General features: G+C 38.1%; 2 protein-coding genes across 2 annotated transcripts in view; one reads left to right on the top strand and one right to left on the bottom strand.

The window, feature by feature from the left end:
- The window catches only part of arhgef6 (Rac/Cdc42 guanine nucleotide exchange factor (GEF) 6), a 233,886-nt gene that overhangs the window by 118,734 nt on the left and 91,988 nt on the right, over positions 1–23,164 (top strand). The window lies entirely within an intron of this gene.
- On the bottom strand, positions 263–22,702 carry adgrg4a (adhesion G protein-coupled receptor G4a). Its single transcript, XM_022684248.2, has 25 exons — positions 22,589–22,702; positions 20,754–21,377; positions 18,491–18,588; positions 18,336–18,394; positions 18,153–18,207; positions 18,019–18,050; positions 17,126–17,277; positions 15,763–15,801; positions 15,596–15,681; positions 13,922–13,989; positions 13,347–13,495; positions 12,536–12,662; positions 11,217–11,326; positions 9,858–10,062; positions 9,501–9,666; positions 8,171–8,323; positions 7,916–8,035; positions 6,736–6,781; positions 6,526–6,629; positions 5,725–5,846; positions 2,904–3,172; positions 2,503–2,599; positions 2,122–2,402; positions 1,121–1,222; positions 263–890 (listed from the first exon to the last, which is right to left on the bottom strand). Exons 1-25 carry the CDS (start codon positions 22,659–22,661, stop codon positions 718–720), a joined length of 3,510 nt encoding a protein of 1,169 aa, XP_022539969.2. The 5' UTR covers positions 22,662–22,702; the 3' UTR covers positions 263–717.

The raw sequence follows: 23,164 nt of genomic DNA, 5'->3' as shown, positions 1-23,164 counted from the left end.
AGCCTGCTGCTAACCCCAGCTAGCACTGCTGGAGCAGTATTAGTGGAAATCTAAAATTCTAAGCTTACTGTAAATAAATGGAAGCGCTTTACTCACCCAAATAAACAGTTTTCAGGAGAGAAATGTTTAGATTTACATCCAGCGCTCGTTTGACTTGTCTGACTCGTCTGAAAATGTTTTTTTTTAAGGATTCCAGTTTTGTTTACTTAGTTTAGCTTAGCTTTACTGCTGATTTATAATCTGGTGCACTTTATGTATAAAAATGGGCCAAAAAATAGATGTTTATTCATAGTGTGCCCTACAATCCGGTACACACAGACATATCAAAAGTCATGGGATAGCAGTATGTAACTTAAGTGCTACAAAAAATAAGCTGGCTTGGAATGAGACATGATAGTGGGTGCAGATGGATGGGACATTTCATTTCTGCAGTGGGTGGTATTCGTCCAGCTAGAATGACGGTGTAAACAGACAAGCGACTTGCTCCATAGCTTGGGACCGCTTTCAGTTTTTGCCGAGCTAATTTACACAATTAGGAAAAGCAGCAATATAAAATTAACTCAATTAGCACTGAGCAAAAACTGCGTAACTGTCACACAGCTAAAAACACTACCAAGTCCATATTACCTGCTTTTTGTTCAGAAGTATTTTGTTAAATTAGATTTTTCATTGAAATATCTCTTCAAGGAAAAGTTCTTTTTTAGAGTGTCCCAAGGTTTAGAAGACGTCCAGGCGTCCTCCGTCACTGTCTCTCTGTCCTTTGTCCATCGTTTTGTCTTCTGCAGTCTCAGAGGAATCTGAGATCTTCCGCTCACTCGTAGATTCTGACGGTGTGAGCACAAGTTTTCCACTCATATCTCTGCCCCCTGCCGTCGCTGATCTGCTCCAGCCTGGATTTTGAAAGTCACAAAGCAATTCTCATTAATTTTCCATAAATTTTTTATACGCTATTAAATGGTACCTTTATGTGTATATCTAATAATATTTATTTGTATAGCACTGACGTTGTCACAAAGCAGTTTTATAGGAATCCAATAATAGGACAAGAGGTCAACAACACATAAAACCTAAACATAAATGTATGTTACACATGCACAACGCAATAGTTATTATATCTAACCTGAATATCCAGCAAGTTTGAATTTTCCACAGCAGAGGTGAATTCTCCACTGCTTGCGCACATTCTCCTTCATGAGGCAGTGAAACACAAAGATAAAGAATCCTGAAACAAAAAAAAAACTAGGGTTAGGGTTAAATACCAAATATACATAAATAGGAATAGGAAAATACAGTATGTATTATTTGATTGAAATTGAATAGAACAGAAGTTTATTGTCCATAATGTGGACATACAACATATAATACACAATCAAAAAAAAATACAAATTCAGACATCGATAAATATTTCTGGTAGCTCCTGGCATCCTTTATTGTCTGCTTAATGGCAAATGTTCAAATTGTAATCTAAATCAAATCTAAATATAGTGTAGTATCTGTAATGATCTTGTGTGAAACTTTAAATGGTAAAATGACAAAATGCTGCAATACCAAATATTGTTGTATTAAGGGTTCTTCCACTTCTCTGTGTGTTTTAAAGATCCCCTACATGTAAACAGGTAGAGATATTTTATTTTATAAGTGCTGTCATAATGCAGAGATAGTACACTGACTTGCCACATGTTGTGGGACAGGACACTGTCCGGTGGGATATATGTGTGGGGTCTCCTGCAATTAAAATGAATGTGATTTCTGCTAGCTTGTTTGTTCACATGGAGAATTCTAGCCAGACATCATTTTTATAACATAATCCTGGTATATGCGACACTGTAATCTGAGAAGTATAAAATTCCCACACTTAGAACTTAAGAAATGAAAAAAAAGTAATTCATTTGCCATCCACTATCAACAAGATAGCACCATGCGACATATCACACCGCACGACTTATACAGGTCCACATCTTGTGATTGATGTTGAACACTGGCCAGCATGCTAATATTAACGTTCTCAAACTTTCCCTAGAGGTAACACTTTATGATCAATTTACATTATACTATCCCATGACTTTTGGCATGCCAGTGTACTTCTGGTATATCTGTGAGCTCGGATGTGAACTCTCTTACCCTGCAGACTGTTGAGGGCAGAGAATATGTAGAGGAGGGGTACTCGGACCGGACCCCACGCAAAGAAGGCCAGAATCCAGGTGAGGCCCAGCAGGAAGGTGAGGCTGGCCACCACGCGCAGGTCATGCAGCGCCCCGCCGCTCCTGCCCACCGCTTTACTGAGCTGCAGCCCACGGATCTGAACCAGAACCATGATGAACACGCAGATGTTGCAGACCAGAATCAGCACCACAAACCCCACCACGGTCACGAAGAACGCTGTGTCGTTCTGCACCCAGCAGCTGCAGGAAGCACAGTCAGAGGAGACAGGTGTGGATTAGTGATGCAGGCCTCGTACATGGGTTTATGTATGAAGACTGCATATGTGAAATGGACACTTACAAAGAGGCAGATTCATCCATTGGTGTAACTGATGGAGAACCACCATAGCAGTCTTTATCTGCAGCTAGCACTATGCTAACGATCAACAGAGGTAAACCTGGAAAATAAAACATTTTACAAATGTTTTAGTTACTTTAAAAATGACTAATTGTGAGCTAATAAGGTCATTAATCAATATACTGGTACAACTTGCATACTGAATGTACAATACATACACAAATATGTACATTATGTTATCATGCTTTATAAATTACTAATATATTAAGTTATATAGTAAACTACCATCAATCCATAAACTGAATATTAAAGTGACCAATACGTCTCCATTCACTCCTACATTCTGAAAAGAAAGCTGGTCAAAAGACATTTGCTGTTTTTCAAGTTATCATAATCTATCTCACCCCATCCAAGTATGCAGAATTTGAGGATGTAGGAGGGCACATAGACATTAAAGACTTTGATGAAGGCCAGGTACATGTTTACTGCCTCCAATCCCATCCAGCAGAACGTGGCCAATAAGAAGTAGTGGAGAACGGCTGCCACAGTAATGCAGAGGCCGTAACTGTTAAATCCAGCGAGCCATGAGTTTGCCAGAAAACACATATTTAAACCCAGCAGAGCCCCCGATAGGTTAAGCAGGATTTTAGAGGGGTAGTCACGACGCAGCTTTCTAAAACAGGAGAATAGGACAGAGTACATAAAAATAGTTTTGTGACTAAATTGTCTCACATTGTGATATTCCTTGCAAAATGTATATACACTGCTCAAAAAAATAAAGGGAACACTCAAATAACACATCCTAGATCTGAATGAATGAAATATTCTTATTGAATACTTTGTTCTGTACAAAAATGAATGTGCTGACAACAAAATCACACAAAAATCATCAATGGAAATCAAATTTATTAACCAATGGAGGCCTGGATTTGGAGCCACACACAAAATTAAAGTGAAAAAACACACTACAGGCTGATCCAACTTTAATGTAATGTCCTTAAAACAAGTCAAAACGAGGCTCAGTATTGTGTGTGGCCTACACGTGCCTGTATGACCTCCCTACAACGCCTGGGCATGCTCCTGATGAGGTGGCGGATGGTCTCCTGAGGGATCTCCTCCCAGACCTGGACTAAAGCATCCGCCAACTCCTGGACAGTCTGTGGTGCAACGTGACGTTGGTGGATGGAGCGAGACATGATGTCCCAGATGTGCTCAATCGGATTCAGGTCTGGGGAACGGGCGGGCCAGTCCATAGCTTCAATGCCTTCATCTTGCAGGAACTGCTGACACACTCCAGCCACATGAGGTCTAGCATTGTCCTGCATTAGGAGGAACCCAGGGCCAACCGCACCAGCATATGGTCTCACAAGGGGTCTGAGGATCTCATCTCGGTACCTAATGGCAGTCAGGCTACCTCTGGTGAGCACATGGAGGGCTGTGCGGCCCTCCAAAGAAATGCCACCCCACACCATTACTGACCCACTGCCAAACCGGTCATGCTGAAGGATGTTGCAGGCAGCAGACCGCTCTCCACGGCGTCTCCAGACTCTGTCACGTCTGTCATGTGCTCGGTGTGAACCTGCTTTCATCTGTGAAGAGCACAAGGCGCCAGTGGCGAATTTGCCAATCCTGGTGTTCTCTGGCAAATGCCAAGCGTCCTGCACGGTGTTGGGCTGTGAGCACAACCCCCATCTGTGGACGTCGGGCCCTCATACCATCCTCATGGAGTCGGTTTCTAACCGTTTGTGCAGACACATGCACATTTGTGGCCTGCTGGAGGTCATTTTGCAGGGCTCTGGCAGTGCTCCTCCTGTTCCTTCTTGCACAAAGGCGGAGGTAGCGGTCCTGCTGCTGGGTTGTTGCCCTCCTACGGCCTCCTCCACGTCTCCTGGTGTACTGGCCTGTCCCCTGGTAGCGCCTCCAGCCTCTGGACACTACGCTGACAGACACAGCAAACCTTCTTGCCATAGCTCGCATTGATGTGCCATCCTGGATGAGCTGCACTACCTGAGCCACTTGTGTGGGTTGTAGAGTCTGTCTCATGCTACCACGAGTGTGAAAGCACCACCAACATTCAAAACTGACCAAAGCATCAGCCAGACAGCATAGGTTCTGAGAAGTGGTCTGTGGTCCCCACCTGCAGAACCACTCCTTTATTGAGTGTGTCTTGCTAATTGCCAATAATTTCCACCTGTTGTCTATTCTATTTGCACAACAGCAGGTGAAATTGATTGTCAATCAGTGTTGCTTCCTAAGTGGACAGTTTAATTTCACAGAAGTTTGATTTACTTGGAGTTATATTGTGTTATTTGAGTGTTCCCTTTATTTTTTTGAGCAGTGTATTTAATATGTGTATATTTAAAATATACACAGTACCAGCCAAAAGCATTTTACATTGTAAATGAATACTGAAGTCATTCAGACTATGAAGAAACAAATATGGAATCATGTAGTAACTTAAAAATGTTAAACAAACCAAAATACTCTGTGAAACATTTAGGTGGCTCTTATTCTGAGGTTGGTAACTCTGATGATTTTTTTCTGTGCAAAAAAGGAAACTTTTGGTCTTCTTTTCTGGGGCCGTCCTGATGAGTGCCAGTTTCATCATACTGTTTTTCATAGTCTTTGAAAGTGACTGCACTTGAGGATACATTTAAAGCAGTTTATTTCTTAAGGTCATTTTTATCTTTACTTGTTTGAGTAGTTATAATATGGATTATAAATTATTACTCAAATAGGTCTGTTCATTGTATACCAACTCTCTTCAACCTCTTCACAACTTCACAACTGATGCTCACAAACACATTACTGACACAAACACTGTTAAGTGAAAGCCTGAATTCCAGGTGATTCTACCTCATAAAGCTGACTGAGAAAGATGTACAAAGCTGTCATCTAAGCAAGAAGTGCTTTGAAGAATGTCAAATATAAAATTTATTCTTGTTAGTTTAACACTTTTTGTTTACTAAATAGTTCCATATGTTTTTCTTCATAGTTTCAATGACTTGTTATTAATGTACAATGCAGATACATTTCGACACATATTGCTTCCCACAGGTGAATGCAGTGTTCCTTAGATTCCAAAGAATATGGTAAAAGTCTTGGGACACTATAGTACTGTAGTTCCTGTCCCATGACATGTGGCTTGTCAGTGTATACTGCATCCTTGTACATGATTTAATCTCTGTCACTGTGCATTGATAATGTGGTTCAGTGTGAACTTACCCAAAAGCCAGGTATGTTAGCAAGGTGATGCCTAAAAAGACAGAAGACACTCCACATCCCACGTATGTGATGACTGTCAGGATCATGTCATCTTTAGGGTTTATTGGAGTTTTGGAGATGTCCTGAAAGACAGGATTCAGGGATTACTCTTTGTAAGTTTAAGACCACTTCAGTTTCTGAATCAGTTTCTCTGATTTTGCTGTTTATACTTGTACATTTGAGTAAAATAAACATGGTTGTTCATTCTATAAACTACAGACAACATTTCTCCCAAATTCCAAATAAAAATATTGTAATTTAGAGCATTTATTTGCAGAAAATGGAAAATGGCTAAAATAACAAAAAGGATGCAGAGCTTTCAGACCAAAACAAGTTCATATTCATAAGTTTTGAGAGTTCAGAAATCAATATTTGGTGGAATAACCCTGGTTTTTAAATTACAGTTTTGATGCATCTTGACATGTTCTCCTCCACCAGTCTTATACACTGCTTTTGGATAACTTTATGCCTTTACACCTGGTACAAAAATTCAAGCAGTTCAGCTTGATTTGATGGCTTGTGATCATCCATCTTCCTATTGATTATATTTTCAATTTGGTAAAATCAAGGAAAAACATCATCATTAAGTGGTCTCTTATTTTTTTAGTGTAGTCTTGTGTACATATGAACATTTAGTGTATTAAAGTAATATATTTATATTTGTGGCATGGAATATGTTTCCCACTGGAAGAAGTTAATGCTATATTCACATTAGTGAACCCCTGAATTAGAGTATTTATATTCATATTGTAGTTTGCTCACCAGAAGCACTCCAAAATGTGTGAGGTGAAAGCAATGGCAGGTGGTATGAGTGGCATTAGTGTGTTTAAGATGGCATCCGTTACTATCCCATCCTCCTAATCCACCTGTAATACAGTAAAATCACAGGGATTGTCACTCAGTGAAGTTCACTGCAATCACAGATGTCAGATATGTCCAGAAGATTATAATATTATGAAATATAAAGCTTACTGTTCTTCTGGAAGTCCCAGTACACACACTGGACCTCGCTGTGGTCCTGCAGGAGATAATATGCTGTAAATCATTTTGCTTTAATCTGATCTGACCAAAGTGATTACCTTTTTTTCTGAACTTTAGATTAGGGCTAGAAATAAAGTACTGTACAGGTACATTACTGTACAAACAGTGTGAATTTACTCTCAGATGTACACATGACCCATTAGGTACAACTGTGTTACTACAAATAGGGGTAAAAACAACTGTAAAGGAATATAGTAGAAATATGACCCTTAACTAATTTACTGAAGACTTTCCCTTTAGGGATCCCACCCTAGTGACAGTTTAATAGCTTTTTTGTTTTCTGAGACTGCACTGGAAGTGGCTAGTTGTTTTTATGGAGCTTTAAATTTGATATAAGTATTTAAATCTGCATTTTGTATATTTCAATTAAATTCATCTGACTTTTGATCAATCTGAATTACATAATGGCATAATTCATACATTGGTAACACTTAACAATAAGGGGACAGTAACAGTACACCAGAATGTCTCAACCAATTATTAATTAATTTATTATTAATTATCACAGTTGTTTAAAATTGTGTCTCAAATCATTATAATGTAAAATTCAAATTTAGAAATGTCTTAACTTGTCAGTTACATTTGTTTGTGACTATTTACTGTATATAATCTTTTAACAATGTTTATTTCTGTAATTATTGCTGTTTTTTGATGCACCCTTACTGTATTAGTGTTACCCATTATATTTGTTTTATTAAAAAAATATTATGCTTAAATTTAAATCTATTTACCAGATGTTTAAATCAAATAGATTAAAATTGTATAATCTGAAAATCAATGTATCTGATATTTCTCAAATGGAAAATAGTTTTTTAACAGCATATTTCAAAACAAAAGTTCAAAAAAACAAGATAGCATTGTGAAGTCCATTATTAGTCATTGAACGATTAAAATGTTCAAACTGATCAAAATTCAAATCTACAAAAATGTTAAATACTTATATCAGATTTTAAGCCCCATAGTTGTTGTCCATTCAGAATAGGCATGTCTAATAACATCACCCCCTGGTGGCAGCTTTATTATTACACTTTTCTGCAATGCTAGATCATGTTTTCATGTTTCTGTTCTTGTTTAAATGTAAATTTGAAGATCCACTCACTATGGTACTCACCTCTTTAGGCTGAAGATGGCGAAGCGTGAGAACCACTGGATCTTTCAGGTCGTTCACAGTAGCGTTGGTCACACTGGCAGACACCACGTAGGAATTCAGGGTCAGGCTGCTGTTAGGGTCCTACAAACAGAACATTCAGTCCATTCCTAAAATGAGCTCAGTTTTTAATAAATAATTCATTTCCAGATCAAATAAGATAAACTGAGCTAATGTGTTTAATATGAGGATTATGTATGTGGCATGCAGAGACAGTACCTCAAACAGACTTTCTGTTCCATAGAAATGAAACTGAACACGACTCATGTTTACAGTGTTTGGTGGGAAGAAGCTCTCCAGTATGGTGGGTAATGAAACAGACGCCACAGAGCCGATGGCAGAAGACTCCTCAAAGGTCTGGTTGAGAAATATCTGTAACAGAGAGAAGACTGGTCTTAGTTTATTATACCACAGTTAGTTTCGACCCTGCGGCATTGTATGAGTGCCGTTATCAGCTGATAATGCACTGTAAGCGAAGCTCAACATATATTACTCCGCCACATACAGGTAACCTAGCAACGATGCAGCTCTTACAAGCCAAACAGCGCTGCTACAAACAGAGCAGCAATGGAACTATTTTAACTATTTTTTATAACCAAACATATCGTATTGTCTTGTCCTCTTTAACTCAAAATCTTTTAATAAACAGTGATAATGGAATCTATCTATCTATCAGTAATAAAGGCATAGGAATATTACACTGACAATTTAAAAGTTATGGCACATTGAACTAGTATTGTGTCCCATGACTTTTGCCTTTTTTTTTTTTTTTTACAATTCCTTATACTACAGTATTTATATGATTTAATTTTAAAGCTTATCTTTTCATTTATTCAATCAACCAATCTTAATTTTGACTTTAAGGTACATTTTCAGTGCAGCCAGGTGATTACAATACACATGGATTAAAGTAGATACATGTGAAAACCATTATTTAAACAGTATTTGAACATCATAGATAAAAGCAACAGATGTAAATAAGCAGCTAATGAACATTATAAAGGTCAAATCGACTCAGAGATTTAAACTGAAGCTGAAACTAAGTAATAATGAAAAAATAAATAAATAAAATCTGAATATTAAATGATAATAATAATAACAACAGTATTAATAGAAATTGAATGGTTTAAAATAAACTGTAACAGTCAGATAAGGTTTATTTTATTTGAATAGTAATGTAGTTAAAAAGGTTAAAAATATGTTGAAAATAATTGAATATGTATTTTTTAAATAACATTTCTTTTATTTTTTGGCTTCCGTTAGTAACACGTCATTTCCACTGCATGCACGTGAGTAGCCAGATTGCTGTTAGATATGTTGGAAACAACACAGTTTTTTGACCAAATTATATGAGTCCAGTCTAAAGTTTGCCTTCGTTTTTTATAAGTAAACCTATAAAAAGAAGATTCAGACTTTCTCACATTTTTCCAATACCGGTTGTTAGACTGACAGCAAAAGGTGGTACAAAAGGAGTTGCAAGAAACAAATAAAATGACCTAAAAGAACTAAAAAATAAATAATTAACATTTAAGACTTGAGGATGTCTCACCTCAGGAGCCAGGCCCGTCTGGAAGGAGGATACTCCAAACGTGAGCCCCTGGAACTTCTCAGGCTCCAGATTGATAATCTGAAGTGCCAGTTCGGGCACTGTGGTGCTGTGGCAAAATCCTGAGAAGTCCATCCTGTTCCCCACCTGCTCTGTGATGGAGAGAATTCTGAAATATACAAAAGAAGAAGCCAAAGGATGATGCGCTATTTAGCTTTTTAGTAATTTTGAGGATATTCATGTATCCATAAACTCACAGCTATGAATCTATCAATGTAACTGTCAGTCAGGTTTGATTATGTATTTTACAAAGAATTACCCAGAATACATCCTGCTACTTCTGGTAGCAGGTTAACTCACTGGTTGGTGGCCTGGGAGAGAGAGGATGTGGAATTGAAGACATTGGAAACCACACTAATGATGCTGTCAGCCAGCTGAGTGGTCATGATGCCGACGTTGGTGACCTCAGACAGTTTCTGCAGCACGGTGTTGAGCTGAGACGAGCTCAGGTCGGTCTCGTTACGCAGCAGGTCCTCAATCATGTCTACAACCTCAGCTGAGTTGTCTGAGGAAGGAAAAGCAGAGTCCTTTTACTGTTTGGGACAGTGATATGATAAGAACATGACAGTGTGTGAGAGGGGGACTCCTATCAAAATATCTACTACTGATACTGTGATATAAAATCAGTTAAAGTCAGTTAAGTTTCAGCGAAAGCATACAATCAAATATGAGCCTATATTTCTATAACTTAGCCAACCCAGTACAGTGAGTATCTGAACTCTAACTGGATAGCCCTCTTGAGAGTACATTACTCAGCCTAGGACAGTAAATATCAGAGCACTAATCCGATATCCCTCTCAAGAGTACATCACTCAGCCCAGTACAGTGAGTATTAGAGCACTAACTGGATATCTCTCTGAAGAGTACATCACTCAGCCTAGTAGAGTGAGTATCTGAACTCTAACTGGATAGCCCTCTTGAGAGTACATTACTCAGCCTAGTACAGTGAGTTTCAGAGCACTAACCTGATTTCTCTTTCAAGAGTACATCACTCAGCCCAGTACAGTGAGTATCAGAGCACTAACCCAATATCCCTCTTAAGAGTACATCACTCAGCCCAGTACAGTGAGTATTAGAGCACTAACTGGATATCTCTCTCAAGAGTACATCACTCAGCCCATTACAGTGAGTATAAGAGCACTTACCAGATTTCCCTCTCAAGAGTACATCACTCAGCCCAGTACAGTGAGTAATAGAGCACTAACTGGATATCTCTCAAGAGTACATCACTCAGCCTAGTACAGTGAATATCAGGGCACTAACCGGATTTCCCTCTCAAGAGTACATCACTCAGCCCAGTACAGTGAGTATTAGAGCACTAACTGGATATCTCCCTCAAGAGTACATGACTCACTAACTGGATTTTTCTTTCAAAAATACATCACTCAGCCTAGTACAGTGAGTATGTTTGTTGGTCTAACAGCACAAAAAAGAAAAGCCCTACACTTGCAGCCACCACACTACCTCACCTTGTATTCATCTATATTCAGTTAAAGGATGATTTGTGAATGTGTTTATTATATTACTTTTTTTCAGTTATTATGTTAGTCGTTGTGGGGGGTGGAGGGAATAAGAAATACGAGTATGGCTAAATTGTAAGTGGTTTGTGATGGTAAAAGTTTAAACATACCGCATAAACAACGGGTATTAAACACTTACTTGGAGTAACTGTGATCCCCTCCAAATCATCAACATCAGTCATGACCTTCTCACACCTGGACATATCGGGGGTGTCCCAAATCACTCCATCAGTGCTAGCGTCCAGTTTACTGAAGAAAAAAAAATTATTATTTTTTTTTTTTCATTACATTAATGCAATAATACCACATATTTAGTGTTAGGTGTCCTAAATATATTTCTAATTAAATTGCATGTGTGTATTTGCTTATGAAAAGCCTGAAAAAGATTTCCTTCTCAGCAGGTACAGCATCCGGAGAGTAAACACAACCAGAGCTCCATCTTTTATTAGAAAAGAGTCATAGCCCTTCACTGTACAAACACTGAAGCTCCATAAAATAAATTATCTTCATCTTAGTTATTAAATTTACATTGTTATCACCTGCCTGAGGATTGATTTCTGAGATATTGGTGTGAATTGCCTTCAGGGCTAATTGTTCAGTTGGGGATATTGCTTGCCATAATTTAATAAAAAGATTATTAATCCATAAGCAAGATAAAAAGTACGATAAAAATGTGCACAGAGTGTGTGCTCAGTGGTATAATGCAAACTTATAGACTGCACCATAAAATGAATAATAAATGGTATAATGTGAGATAGTGTCAGATATTGGACTATATCATAACTCATCAGTCAGTACAGTTCAGTGAACAGATCAAGAGAATATACTTTATAGTGTTAATATATTCTGAATGTACAGGGGTTGGACAATGAAACTGAAACACCTGGTTTTAGACCACAATCATTTATTGTCCCGACAGACAGTTCTGGTGGAAACAGAAGAGTTGAGGTGCACACTAAATTCTGCCGTGATTTACGCAGCCGTGGTTTTATGTTTTTTTTTAATACAGTCTGGGTTAGCACCCGAACATCACTTTCAGACAGCTTCCTCTTACAGCATCCACAGTTAATCCTGTTGGATGTGGTTGGTCCTTCTTGGTGGTATGCTGACATTACCCTGGATACCGTGGCTCTTGATGCATCACAAAGACTTGCTGTCTTGGTCACAGATGTGCCAGCAAGACGTGCACCAACAATTTGTCCTCTTTTGAACTCTGGTATGTCACCCATAATGTTTTGTGCATTGCAATATTTTGAGCAAAACTGTGCTCTTACCCTGCTAATTGAACCTTCACACTCTTACTGCTCTTACTGGTGCAATGTGCAATTAATGACGATTGGCCACCAGGCTGCTCCAATTTAGCCATGAAACCTCCCACACTAAAATGACAGGTATTTCAGTTTCATTGTCCAACCCCTGAAGTTAAAATTGAGGGTAAATATATTATTAATTGCTTACCAGAGTCTTGTACCAGTCTCTTGGCCTTTCTGACACCTCATGACGTATGTTTCTTGGGCAGGTACGGAGGGCCATTTGTACAGGCCGTAAACGCTCTGAGTGGTATCCTCCGGACAGTGCCCAGGCTCTGTACAAATAAACAGCATGGTTAAAATTTCCACAGACAGATGGCTTTTACAACGTCAAATAACTACCTGTTAGCTCCCGCTACACAGCAGCAGAGTAAGGAAATACAGTATCTCACTTTTGGAATATGATAAAAATAAAAATAGGAGAGAACAGATGACAAACTTAACCTTTTTAAAGGTGACAAAGTGTGTACGAATGTGACTGTGATTAACTGTAAGGCTATTTGCTACGATGGCTACAAAGTCTGATAAATTGGTGAAAAAACATTGGAGATCTATTACAATTCAGATTACAAGTTAGTTCAGGGTGAGATTTTGTCGGGAAGGACAGGGGTGGTGTTAGCTGCCACTGAAAAACCCTGTCAGTTCATCTTTCTGGAATTGAGGCCGAATTCAGTTTGTGACGTTATACTAATTCTAGCTAAAAAGTCCTTCATCAGTGTGTCATTTTCTGACCACACAATTCCACTCAGCTGGATATTTTTGGGTGGTGTAATGTCTCACCATCAATCATAATGTGGCTTAAAACTGACCAATGATGAATGGAGTAGAGGATGATTAATTATAACAGACTGGCTGGACTTCATACAGAGAATACTTATGAACAACAAGTGTTTTACATGATGTGGGAAATGTGTGTAAATGTAAATATGTCAGTAATTATTAGAGTGTATAATTCATACCTATGTGAAGGATGTTGATTTGATCCTTTGAGACGATAATCGCAATGGAACCGTTGAAAAATCCTTGGCTTAGAAGCTCAGAAATGAGCCATTCTGTTTCAGAGACGTTCACTGGAGCTTGGGCCTGGACGTGGAAGGTGCAGCCATACCTGCAACATTCAGCACACACATACATCTCTCAGCTTTCACTTTACCCAGAAAACAACCTGGATTATGCACACAGTAAAGCAGCTTGGCTAAAAATGTCTAACAAAAACCCATTTTTATTTTATTTATGTATTTTTACTGCATAAAACACTGTTTTCTTTTATCAATACGGATGGGCAATAAAGTAAAATAATCTATCATACATTTTAAGACATTTTTAAGGTACACAATATTTATCGCAGTGCCACAGTGTGCATCAGTAGCATCGGATTGTATTACCCACTGGTGGGCCACAATGGTGAATGAGCAAGAAATGTGAGTCAGTAAATTTAGCTAGAATACAAGAAAACACTCTTAATGACATTGTTTATGTTTATGTCATCAAGTAAATTATGCAGTAATGCTGAAATAAATGAAATTGCACTTACTTTGGAAGTGTTGTAAGCTCAAAGTTCAGAACAGTCATTCTGTGATTTCCACCTAATGTCTGCTGAAGCTACAGAGCAAGAGAAAGTAAGAAATCACAGTGAGAGTTAGCCCCCAATAATCCTCGCTTTACCAAACATTCACACAAAGCAATCCAGACTGTTCTCACACAGAGTTCCCCAATGGTGAAACTAACTACCTTCCACTACCAGATCATGAGAATTTCTCGCTATCTTTAATAAACTCCTGAAGACAGAGCTCTTCAAAGAGCACTTACTCTCTTAACACCTCTAACTAACTACCTTCTACTACCAGATCAGGGGAATCTCTCGCTATCTTTAAGAAACTCCTGAAGACAGAGCTCTTCAAAGAGCACCTACTCTCCTAACACCTCTAACTAACTACCTTCTACTACCAAATCAGGAGAATCTCTCACTATCTTTAATAAACTCCTGAAGACTGAGCTCTTCAAAGAGCACTTACTCTCCTAACACCTCTAACTAACTACCTTCTACTACCAGATCAGGAGAATCTCTCACTATCTTTAATAAACTCCTGAAGACTGAGCTCTTCAAAGAGCACCTACTCTCCTAACACCTCTAACTAACTACCTTCTACTACCAGATCAGGAGAATCTCTCACTATCTTTAATAAACTCCTGAAGACTGAGCTCTTCAAAGAGCACCTACTCTCCTAACACCTCTAACTAACTACCTTCTACTACCAGATCAGGAGAATCTCTCACTATCTTTAATAAACTCCTGAAGACTGAGCTCTTCAAAGAGCACTTACTCTCCTAACACCTCTAACTAACTACCTTCTACTACCAGATCAGGAGAATCTCTCACTATCTTTAATAAACTCCTGAAGACTGAGCTCTTCAAAGAGCACCTACTCTCCTAACACCTCTAACTAACTACCTTCTACTACCAGATCAGGAGAATCTCTCACTATCTTTAATAAACTCCTGAAGACTGAGCTCTTCAAAGAGCACTTACTCTCCTAACACCGCTAACTAACTAACTACTTCTAACCTCATTTACTTCTTCCCCTCCTTCACTCCTCTATCCCACTACTTCCCTTAGGCCTCCTTTAGGCCCTGTCTAACTTCTATTGCTTTTGTACTTCACTATTGTAAGTCGCTTTGGACAAAAGCGTCTGCCAAATGTAATGTAATGTAATGTAATGTAATGTAATGCACTAGTGCCTCCAGTCCCTAATGTGCCCTCTTTAGCTGCAAAAATAACATAAAGGTTCCTACTGGCTGCCCTTCTTGTGGGTAAAAAGTGATCAGGTTATTTCTAGAGTGCCCCTTCTTTAAGTAAATGATGGTGATGTGCCTCTACATCAAAAAATGTTAATAATGTGTCTTAATGAGTGCCCAATGGTGTACACAGTGACGTTAAGAAGTGCCTTAATTTTCAACTCTACCAGAGTTTCACAATCAGTATCCACTAGATAAAATGGGTTATGTTTCTGTATAGGGTTAATTTTCTCCTAAAGTATTAAATGTGATGTGCTGCCCTATAGCGGCCCACACAGTGTAATTACTTGTATTTGACAGTAAAAGATAAAGAGAATTGTTGATGGCAAACAGTTTAAAATCTTATCTTAATGTTTTCAGTTTTAGCCACGTCATGATCCCTTTTGAATGATGTGTGCGTGTTTCCAGTTACCCAGTGCTGCAGCGTCTGAGCTGGGTTCTCCACAGAGCCGTTGATTGTGACGTTCATATAAACTCTAAAAAAAGTGTCTTCAAAATCTGAAAGAAAAAAACAGTTATTCAAATATCAAATATCCATCACAAAGAATGAAATTTTTCTTTATAAAAATTCACACTAACCTGACCCTGTAGAGTTCTGTTCGATTTCAGGAATGATTGCTGCAAAAGTATTTCCCAAAAATGATTAGTATTATTTCAGTTTTTGTCTTTAACAAACATTTACACTGACATGCCAAATATCATGGTACACATTGCTAGAACGCTAATGAATGCTGCACTGAGCTGTAGGATATGTGTGAAGTCTCCTTCCTGCATTGGATGTGGATCTGAATTGAGCTAGAGTCACTTATCTATGGACGTTGACAATTCTAGCCATAAGCCACCAGGCTCACAATCATTACCACCCACTGTGGGTGCTGTTCACTGTGGGTGGCAGACATGTATGAAGTATAAACTAGGGACCCAGGCATGAGTAAAAGTACAAGTACTGTTTGTTTTTTTAAGCACCACACTTAAGTGGAAGTAGTAAAGAATTTGACATTTTTTTTGTACATTGCGTATTGCGTAAGTAGTTAATTGTAAAATGTATTAGTGAAGTACTGAAAGTAAAAGTACAGTACTGTGTTATTAGTGTATAGTTATTACAGAAAGCAGTGGAAAGTTCTCATAGTAACAGGCAGAACAGGGGCAGTGAGATCTTCTTATAAGATCAGCTTGATCTCTTGATTCACTCAGTGATGAGCAGCTTCATCAAACCCGGTGAACCCAGTGCAGAACATCTACCACTCTGACTTGAGTGATGTGGGTGTAGAATGATTCCTAACATTTTTATAATTGTAATGAGTAACGATGCAGCACATAAACAATATATCAGAGTAAAAGTATTAAACTCATCCTAAATATGTAGTGAAGTAAAAGTGAAAATAGAAAGAAAAATAATACTCCAGTAGATACAGATACAGTATTTTAGTACTTAAGTACAGTAGTGAAGTAAAAATAATACTCCAGTGGATACAGATAAAGTATTTTAGTACTTAAGTACAGTAGTGTATTCAAAATAATACTCCAGTAGATACAGATACAGTATTTTAGTACTTAAGTACAGTAGTGAAGTAAAAATAATACTCCAGTAGATACAGATACAGCATTTTAGTACTTAAGTATTGTAGTGAAGTAAAAATAATATTCCAGTAAATACAGATGCAGCATTTTAGTACCTAAGTACAGTAGTGAAGTAAAAATAATACTCCAGTAAATACAGATACAGCATTTTAGTACTTAAGTACAGTAGTAAAGTTATATAATACTCCAGTAAATACAGATACAGCATTTTAGTACTTAATTACAGTAGTGCAGTAGTTCTACTTCATTATGGTAAGGCCTTTCACATGATCCACTACCCTCTCCCAAAAGTAAGGACATTGTAACACACCAATATGAGCAGATGAGGCTAAATTAAATTTACATTACTACACACACGTACCCACTGGGAGGATGTCGAGGGAAGCTGGGTCTGTCTGCAGGACGGTGAGGTCACTGTGCTTGTAGGTGAGACTTAAGAGCGTCCAAAGCCTCTGCTGAGTCTCGTCTACAGCCGCCTGAGGACTGACCGTCACGTACACCCAGCATCTGAACCTGAAAAAAATACATCAGTGCTTTACCACAGTGTAATGTGTAATATAAATAGGTAAAAAACGACTTTTACATTATAGATAGTGCTAAAAGCCATTGGACAGCAGAATGCTATTTGATTCTGAAGTGTTACACTCACACCTGTTTGGAGTGAGGAGTTGGAGTGAGGCCTGATTAATAGTGTGCCAGGGATGTGTCATAGAAGGCATTGTTTTCTACCCACAGTAGACAGAGCACGCAGTAATGATTGTGACCGCCAGTGTCTGGCTAAAATTGTCCATGTGATTCTGAAGACAGAACAGACTCTGAAGATGCTCTTACACATATCCAACTCATATCCACATATCCACAGCCCTGTGAGTAGCCTACTAATAAACTACACACAGGCTACACACATCATTCTTCTAGCCTATTGTAATGATGTTAAGGCCTGTGGATCATTGTTTGCATTGTTGGCATTTTAATTGTTTAATTATCTAATATATAGTTCTCTTAAATAATGGGCCTGTGCTTCTTTCATGTTGTGCTGTTCATTAACATAATTCTAAACAGATTTAGCTCATTCAGAAAACACAGAATTGTAGTTAAAATGTTGAGTTTAAATCGGGCTTGAGCTCATAAAGTTTTTGGACCGAGATGGGTCAGGCTCAGGAAGAGTACCGATTCTAGTTCCTGTCCAATGACACATGGCTTGTGAGTGTATTATGCTTTATGTTTATTACATTATTTAGTACATTCTTTTACCTTTCTTCTTTATATGATATATTGCTGGTCTCCTATAAAAAAAGCACAGCATTGTGTTAGAATATTTCACATTTGGCCAAAATCACAGAATGCACAAGATTTTATATTGCATGTAATAATTAGTGCCATCATACCTTAGCTTCGATATTGTTAGTCTCACACAGGATACAATCTGAGTGGTACGTCTGGCTAGTGTTAAACACAAATAAGTAGAAAAACATCAGATATGATAAAATCGGCTAACCAGGTAAAAAAATAAATATTAAAAAACAGTATTTCAGTATAAAAAAAAGACGAGATGATAGAACTGGAATTACCTTATACTTGACAGGAACACTGAATTCACCAGCACGCTCGGAGGTAAAATGCTCTCCAGCTGAAACATGAGCAATGTAAAAGGCCAGTGTTCACAAAATCCATAATATTGAATATGCTGCTATTAGTGAAAAAAAATTGATCTTATTTCTCTCACCCATTTTTGCACAATCGCCTTGGACTCATTCCCATTCTGCTCACCGCTGACCTTTTGTGTGATAGACAACTTCATATTTATTTGATATTTTGACCATTCTGTAACGAGATGCAGATTATTTGGTTAAGCATGTAATAAGTTTTAACACTCAGTTTGAACAATACTCTTTCTCTAAATTATTAACGTGTTTGTTGCAGCTCCAGTATAAAACTTTAAGCTTTAACCTTCAAGTTTGATACTACTTCCTGTCCCATGACTTTTGGCATACAGGCTAAATGTTAAACTTAAATCCTATTTTAGTCAGTAAGTAGATTCAGGTTCAGATGATATGTAGTTTATTTTGTGCTGTTTGACATTACCCTTTGGAGTGATATGGATATGGGGAGAGAGAGCGCCATCTACCAACCCAGAGAGAGCAAGGCCAATTGTGCTCTCTCGGGGCTCCAGCAGCTGATGGCGAACTGCGTGACCGACATTCAAACCAACGATCTCTCGATCATAGTGGCAGCGCCTTAGTCCGCTGGACCGGTGAGCCCATGTAGTTTATTTTGGGGTTCAGTAAGGCAGTGGGTCTTTAGGTCAGGATATTGGACCAAGCCAATCACAGCCTGTCCAGGTAGTTTACTGAAATATCCTAAGATAACAAGTTCTGAGTTCTGCTTCTATCTATCCCAAGGTCATGAAGTTGAAACAGAATCCAGGAAAGCAGATAAAACGCTTCAGAGAGAGCAGTTTATGAACCTCGGGTCAAGGTCTGCTGTGGAGTGGGCTGCAAAATGTGTCCTACCTACAGTATCTGTAACTTTCTATACATATCTGTTTTTGTAGCTGTTCACTGCATGTTATCTGATTAGTCTACTGAACTGACTATATGTATTTGGTTATATTAATGGTCCAAAGATAACTGTTCAGTTATTCTTTAACAATGGCTGATTCCATCAACTCGCTAAAGTAGGTTATGGAAAGCCCTCAAGTATACGAGTCAGTGTGGAAAAGCTCAAAACACTGTAAAACAATTGTAAAAGTCACAAATTCTTCAGTTAAAGTTAGAACTTGAATAAAGCTTGCGCCCAGATTGTCATGGAGTGCTTCAGAATTGAAAATGTGTATGATTGGCACATTGCATTGTGTTAAACATGCATTACACACTACTTTTGTATGTGTGGCTCAATAATTATGTACAAGATTTTCCCATATCAATCAACATTTAAAAAAAAGGATTGTTCCTGATAACATTTTATTTTATTTATAAAACATTCTTCCTTCTGGGTGATGATGGAGGTATATGAAATTAGAGATTAAGCATTTTCTTTTTATTTGAGACACAGGTTTTTAACCTTTTTTACTGTGTGACCCCTTTTTATGATTTCATATATTTCAAATAATGTTCTTTAGAGACTGTGGGATAAATAATGGGCAAAATGGGTAATGAGTAAATTTTATTTATTTTTTATTTTTTTAAACGCTAACTTGTGATGTCAAACCAACAATAAAGTACAAAGAAATGTACATATACAGCTCTGGAAAAAATTAAGAGACCACTTCAGTTTCTGAATCAGTTTCTCTGATGTTGCTATTTATAGGTATATGTTTGAGTAAAATTAACATTGTTTGTTTTATTCTATAAACTACAGACAACATTATGATGCAGCGCTTTCAGACCTCAAATAATGTAAAGAAAACAAGGTCATATTAATAAAGTTTTAAGAGTTCAGAAATCAATATTTAGTGGAATAACCCTGGTTTTTAGTCACAGTTTTTTAAATGCATCTTGGCATGTTCTCCTCCACCAGTCTTACACACTGCTTTTGGATAACGTTATGCTGCTTTACTCCTGGTGCAAAAATTCAAGCAGTTCAGTTTGGTTTGATGGCTTGTGATCATCCATCTTCCTCTTGATTATATTTCAGAGGTTTTCAATTTAGTAAAATCAAAGAAACTCATGATTTTTATTTTTTTTCTAGAGCTGTATATTGTTCAGTTGGTTGGACATAATAATGTCACATTTTACAAAAAGCTACAAGTTAAGTTTATTAAAATAAAAGTTGGTGAAGCTGGTAAAGATGGTGGTTATAGTTTGTTGTTTATTAATGTTTGAACTGCACTCTGACAGGTTTCGAGAGTTCAAGTTGTGTACACAGTGGGGGTCCATATTAGGACCCACTTGGGGATTGTGACCCCCACAAGAAGACCTGATTTGTGGATATATTTTGAGAATATATTTATATTATACATTATGCATGTATGTTCAGACTTGTCTCACCACACTTGAGCTTGTTGTCAGTAACAGGCGGGCAGCCTGGATACTCCCAGTCATTCCTGCTCCAGGTCACGACGTTTCCACTCACGCACTTTAAATCTACCAGCTGCTGGGGGCTCAGTTCCTGTCGCCACATGCGGAACATGGTCATCTCTCCAATGAAATTCGTCCCTGTTTCGATGTCCATAATTCCTCCAATCACACTATGGGACACCCCCAAAGTGAGCGTGCCGTTTGGTGCCAGGTTGCTGGGTGCTGAGTCATGTACATGAGCTCTTAGACCCACTGTCCCATTCACAATCAGCTGCAGCTCTCTGCTGCGGTTTGACCAGGTCAGACACACAGTGTGCCACTGCTGCAGGGGCAGGTCATACGCCACGGTCCACTCAGTTCCAAACAGCCAGGCCTTCAGGTTACCCCCCTTCCCAGCCAAGCCCAGCTCAATGTCCAGCTCTCCAGGCTTCTTATATACAAAAGCAGTCCAGGAGGTAACGATCTGTCTCCAGAGGTCAACACACACACTCAGTTCCTGTAATGACGGGACATTGCAGGTTTGGCTGAGCTGCCAGTAACAGGAATGACCCAAAAAGGCCGCCTTCTGCCCCCAGAGGCTTGGATTGGTGGAAGCTGTAGAGCAATATAAAGAACATAAGGTTTAATTAGGGCTGTCCTTGCGATGTGCGCATGCTCGATATGCTTATGGCAATTAAATCAAACATGTCATGTTGCAATGGTTTAATTCTTGACACAAGAAGTAGATACACAGCGCTGTCTCTGTGTTGGTGTGAGTGACAGGCTGCTGCTGCCTGAGAAGCGCGAGGGGAAGGGGAGCACAAGGGTGAGGGGAGTAACGAGGTAACCGCATGGCCTCCATTTACACGGTTGGGCACGTGCTTGTAAACAAACATGTCGAAAGCTGTGCACCTCAGTTCAGCACAGTTTTGCACAGATATTTCTAGTTACATCTGAATTCATGCTTTTATTCCAAGAAAAACGCTCTTATTTACCTTTTAAAAAGCAATTTAAATGCCCGATTTAAGGGCCAATTACTGTTGTTTTTCTGTTTTCCTTGGGTTTTGAGTGCTCAGCGCTGACTCAGCTCTTGATCAGTCCAGACACGGGAAAGTGCACAGATGGGGTTGGTCTGGCAATGCCATTGGCCCTGCATTGTTTAATATCACGATATGTATCGCAGAAAAAACAACATTTGCAATGTAACACATTTACTTTAGAGCCCTATTGAACGCTATTCTATCCCTATATCCAATGTCAGCAAGCTACATGGTGTTTGATCATCGAAACACACAGTCAAGTCCCAATATTATGACCACCTCCTTGTTTCTACACTGTCATTATCATTACCTTATCAGCTCTACAGCTCCTATACTGTAGAAGCACTTTGTAGTTCTATTAGGTAGAACATCCTGTGGGCAGCATCCTGTATCCACTGATTAAAAGACTAGAGGATAACCAACACTATAAATTGTGTAGCAACAGATTCAGAGCTTCTGTCTCTGATTTTTCTTTATCTACAAGGTGGAGCAGCTGTAGATAGGAGTGTGTAATAGAGTGGAAGACAATAAGTGATTAAACACAGTGTTTAAAAACTCCAGCAGCACTGCTGCAGTATCTGATGTGCTAATCACTGCAGTGCTGAGAATAATGACCCACTACCCAAATAATTATAGCTGATCTGTGGTGGTCCTGTAGGGTCCTGACCATTGAAGAACAGGGTGAAAGGAGGAGAAAAGAACTACGGTTTGAGTGTGTAGAAACAAGATGATGGTAAATTATAAAAAATTCTCATACAGGAAGTCAGTGTACTTAAAGGACCTTACCTAAACACACAAAACTGCTCCCAAGTATCCATACTTGCACAAAGACTGACAGACATTTTCGAATTCTGCCCATCGCTGCAGTCTTTAAAGAGAATCAGACTGGATATTTTGGGTTACACACTGTAAAAAGTAAAAAATAAATAAATAAATATATATATATATATATATATATATATATATATATATATATATATATATATATATATATATATATATATATACATGCAACATTCATAAAAATGTCAGTTAGGTTAAATTAGCATGTAATCAATAACACTGTAAAACTAAAAAAACCGTTTTTTGAAGTTTTGTTAAATGTAAATTTATGTTCATTTTGAAGCAAAGCAGTAGATAAAGACATACATTCAGAACCCATATAATATTTGTTAAAATATTTGTTAAAATATGAGATCTTAAATAGGTAAATATGCATAATTCTTTAAAGTTAAGTACAGAACACAATTATTAGTGGTAAAATTTAATTATAGATTAAACATTTTTCACTTATTTAAGACAGCTTTTTTTATGTTTCTAACTGTCCAGCCCCATAGGATTTAATATAATTTAAATATATAT

Source organism: Astyanax mexicanus, chromosome 10, assembly GCF_023375975.1.
Source record: "Astyanax mexicanus isolate ESR-SI-001 chromosome 10, AstMex3_surface, whole genome shotgun sequence".
Classification (NCBI taxonomy): Eukaryota; Metazoa; Chordata; class Actinopteri; order Characiformes; family Acestrorhamphidae; genus Astyanax; species Astyanax mexicanus.
This window is presented reverse-complemented; position numbering and strand designations above follow the sequence as displayed.

Excerpts from the sequence above, each read along its gene's own strand:
- adgrg4a (XM_022684248.2), bottom strand. The coding sequence starts at position 22,661 with ATGGGCAGAATTCGAAAATGTCTGTCAGTCTTTGTGCAAGTATGGATA. Across the intron at positions 15,682-15,762 it reads ACAGAACTCTACAGGGTCAG|ATTTTGAAGACACTTTTTTT; the intron begins GTTAGTGTGAAT and ends TTTTTCTTTCAG. Across the intron at positions 5,847-6,525 it reads CACATTTTGGAGTGCTTCTG|GACATCTCCAAAACTCCAAT; the intron begins GTGAGCAAACTA and ends CCTGTCTTTCAG.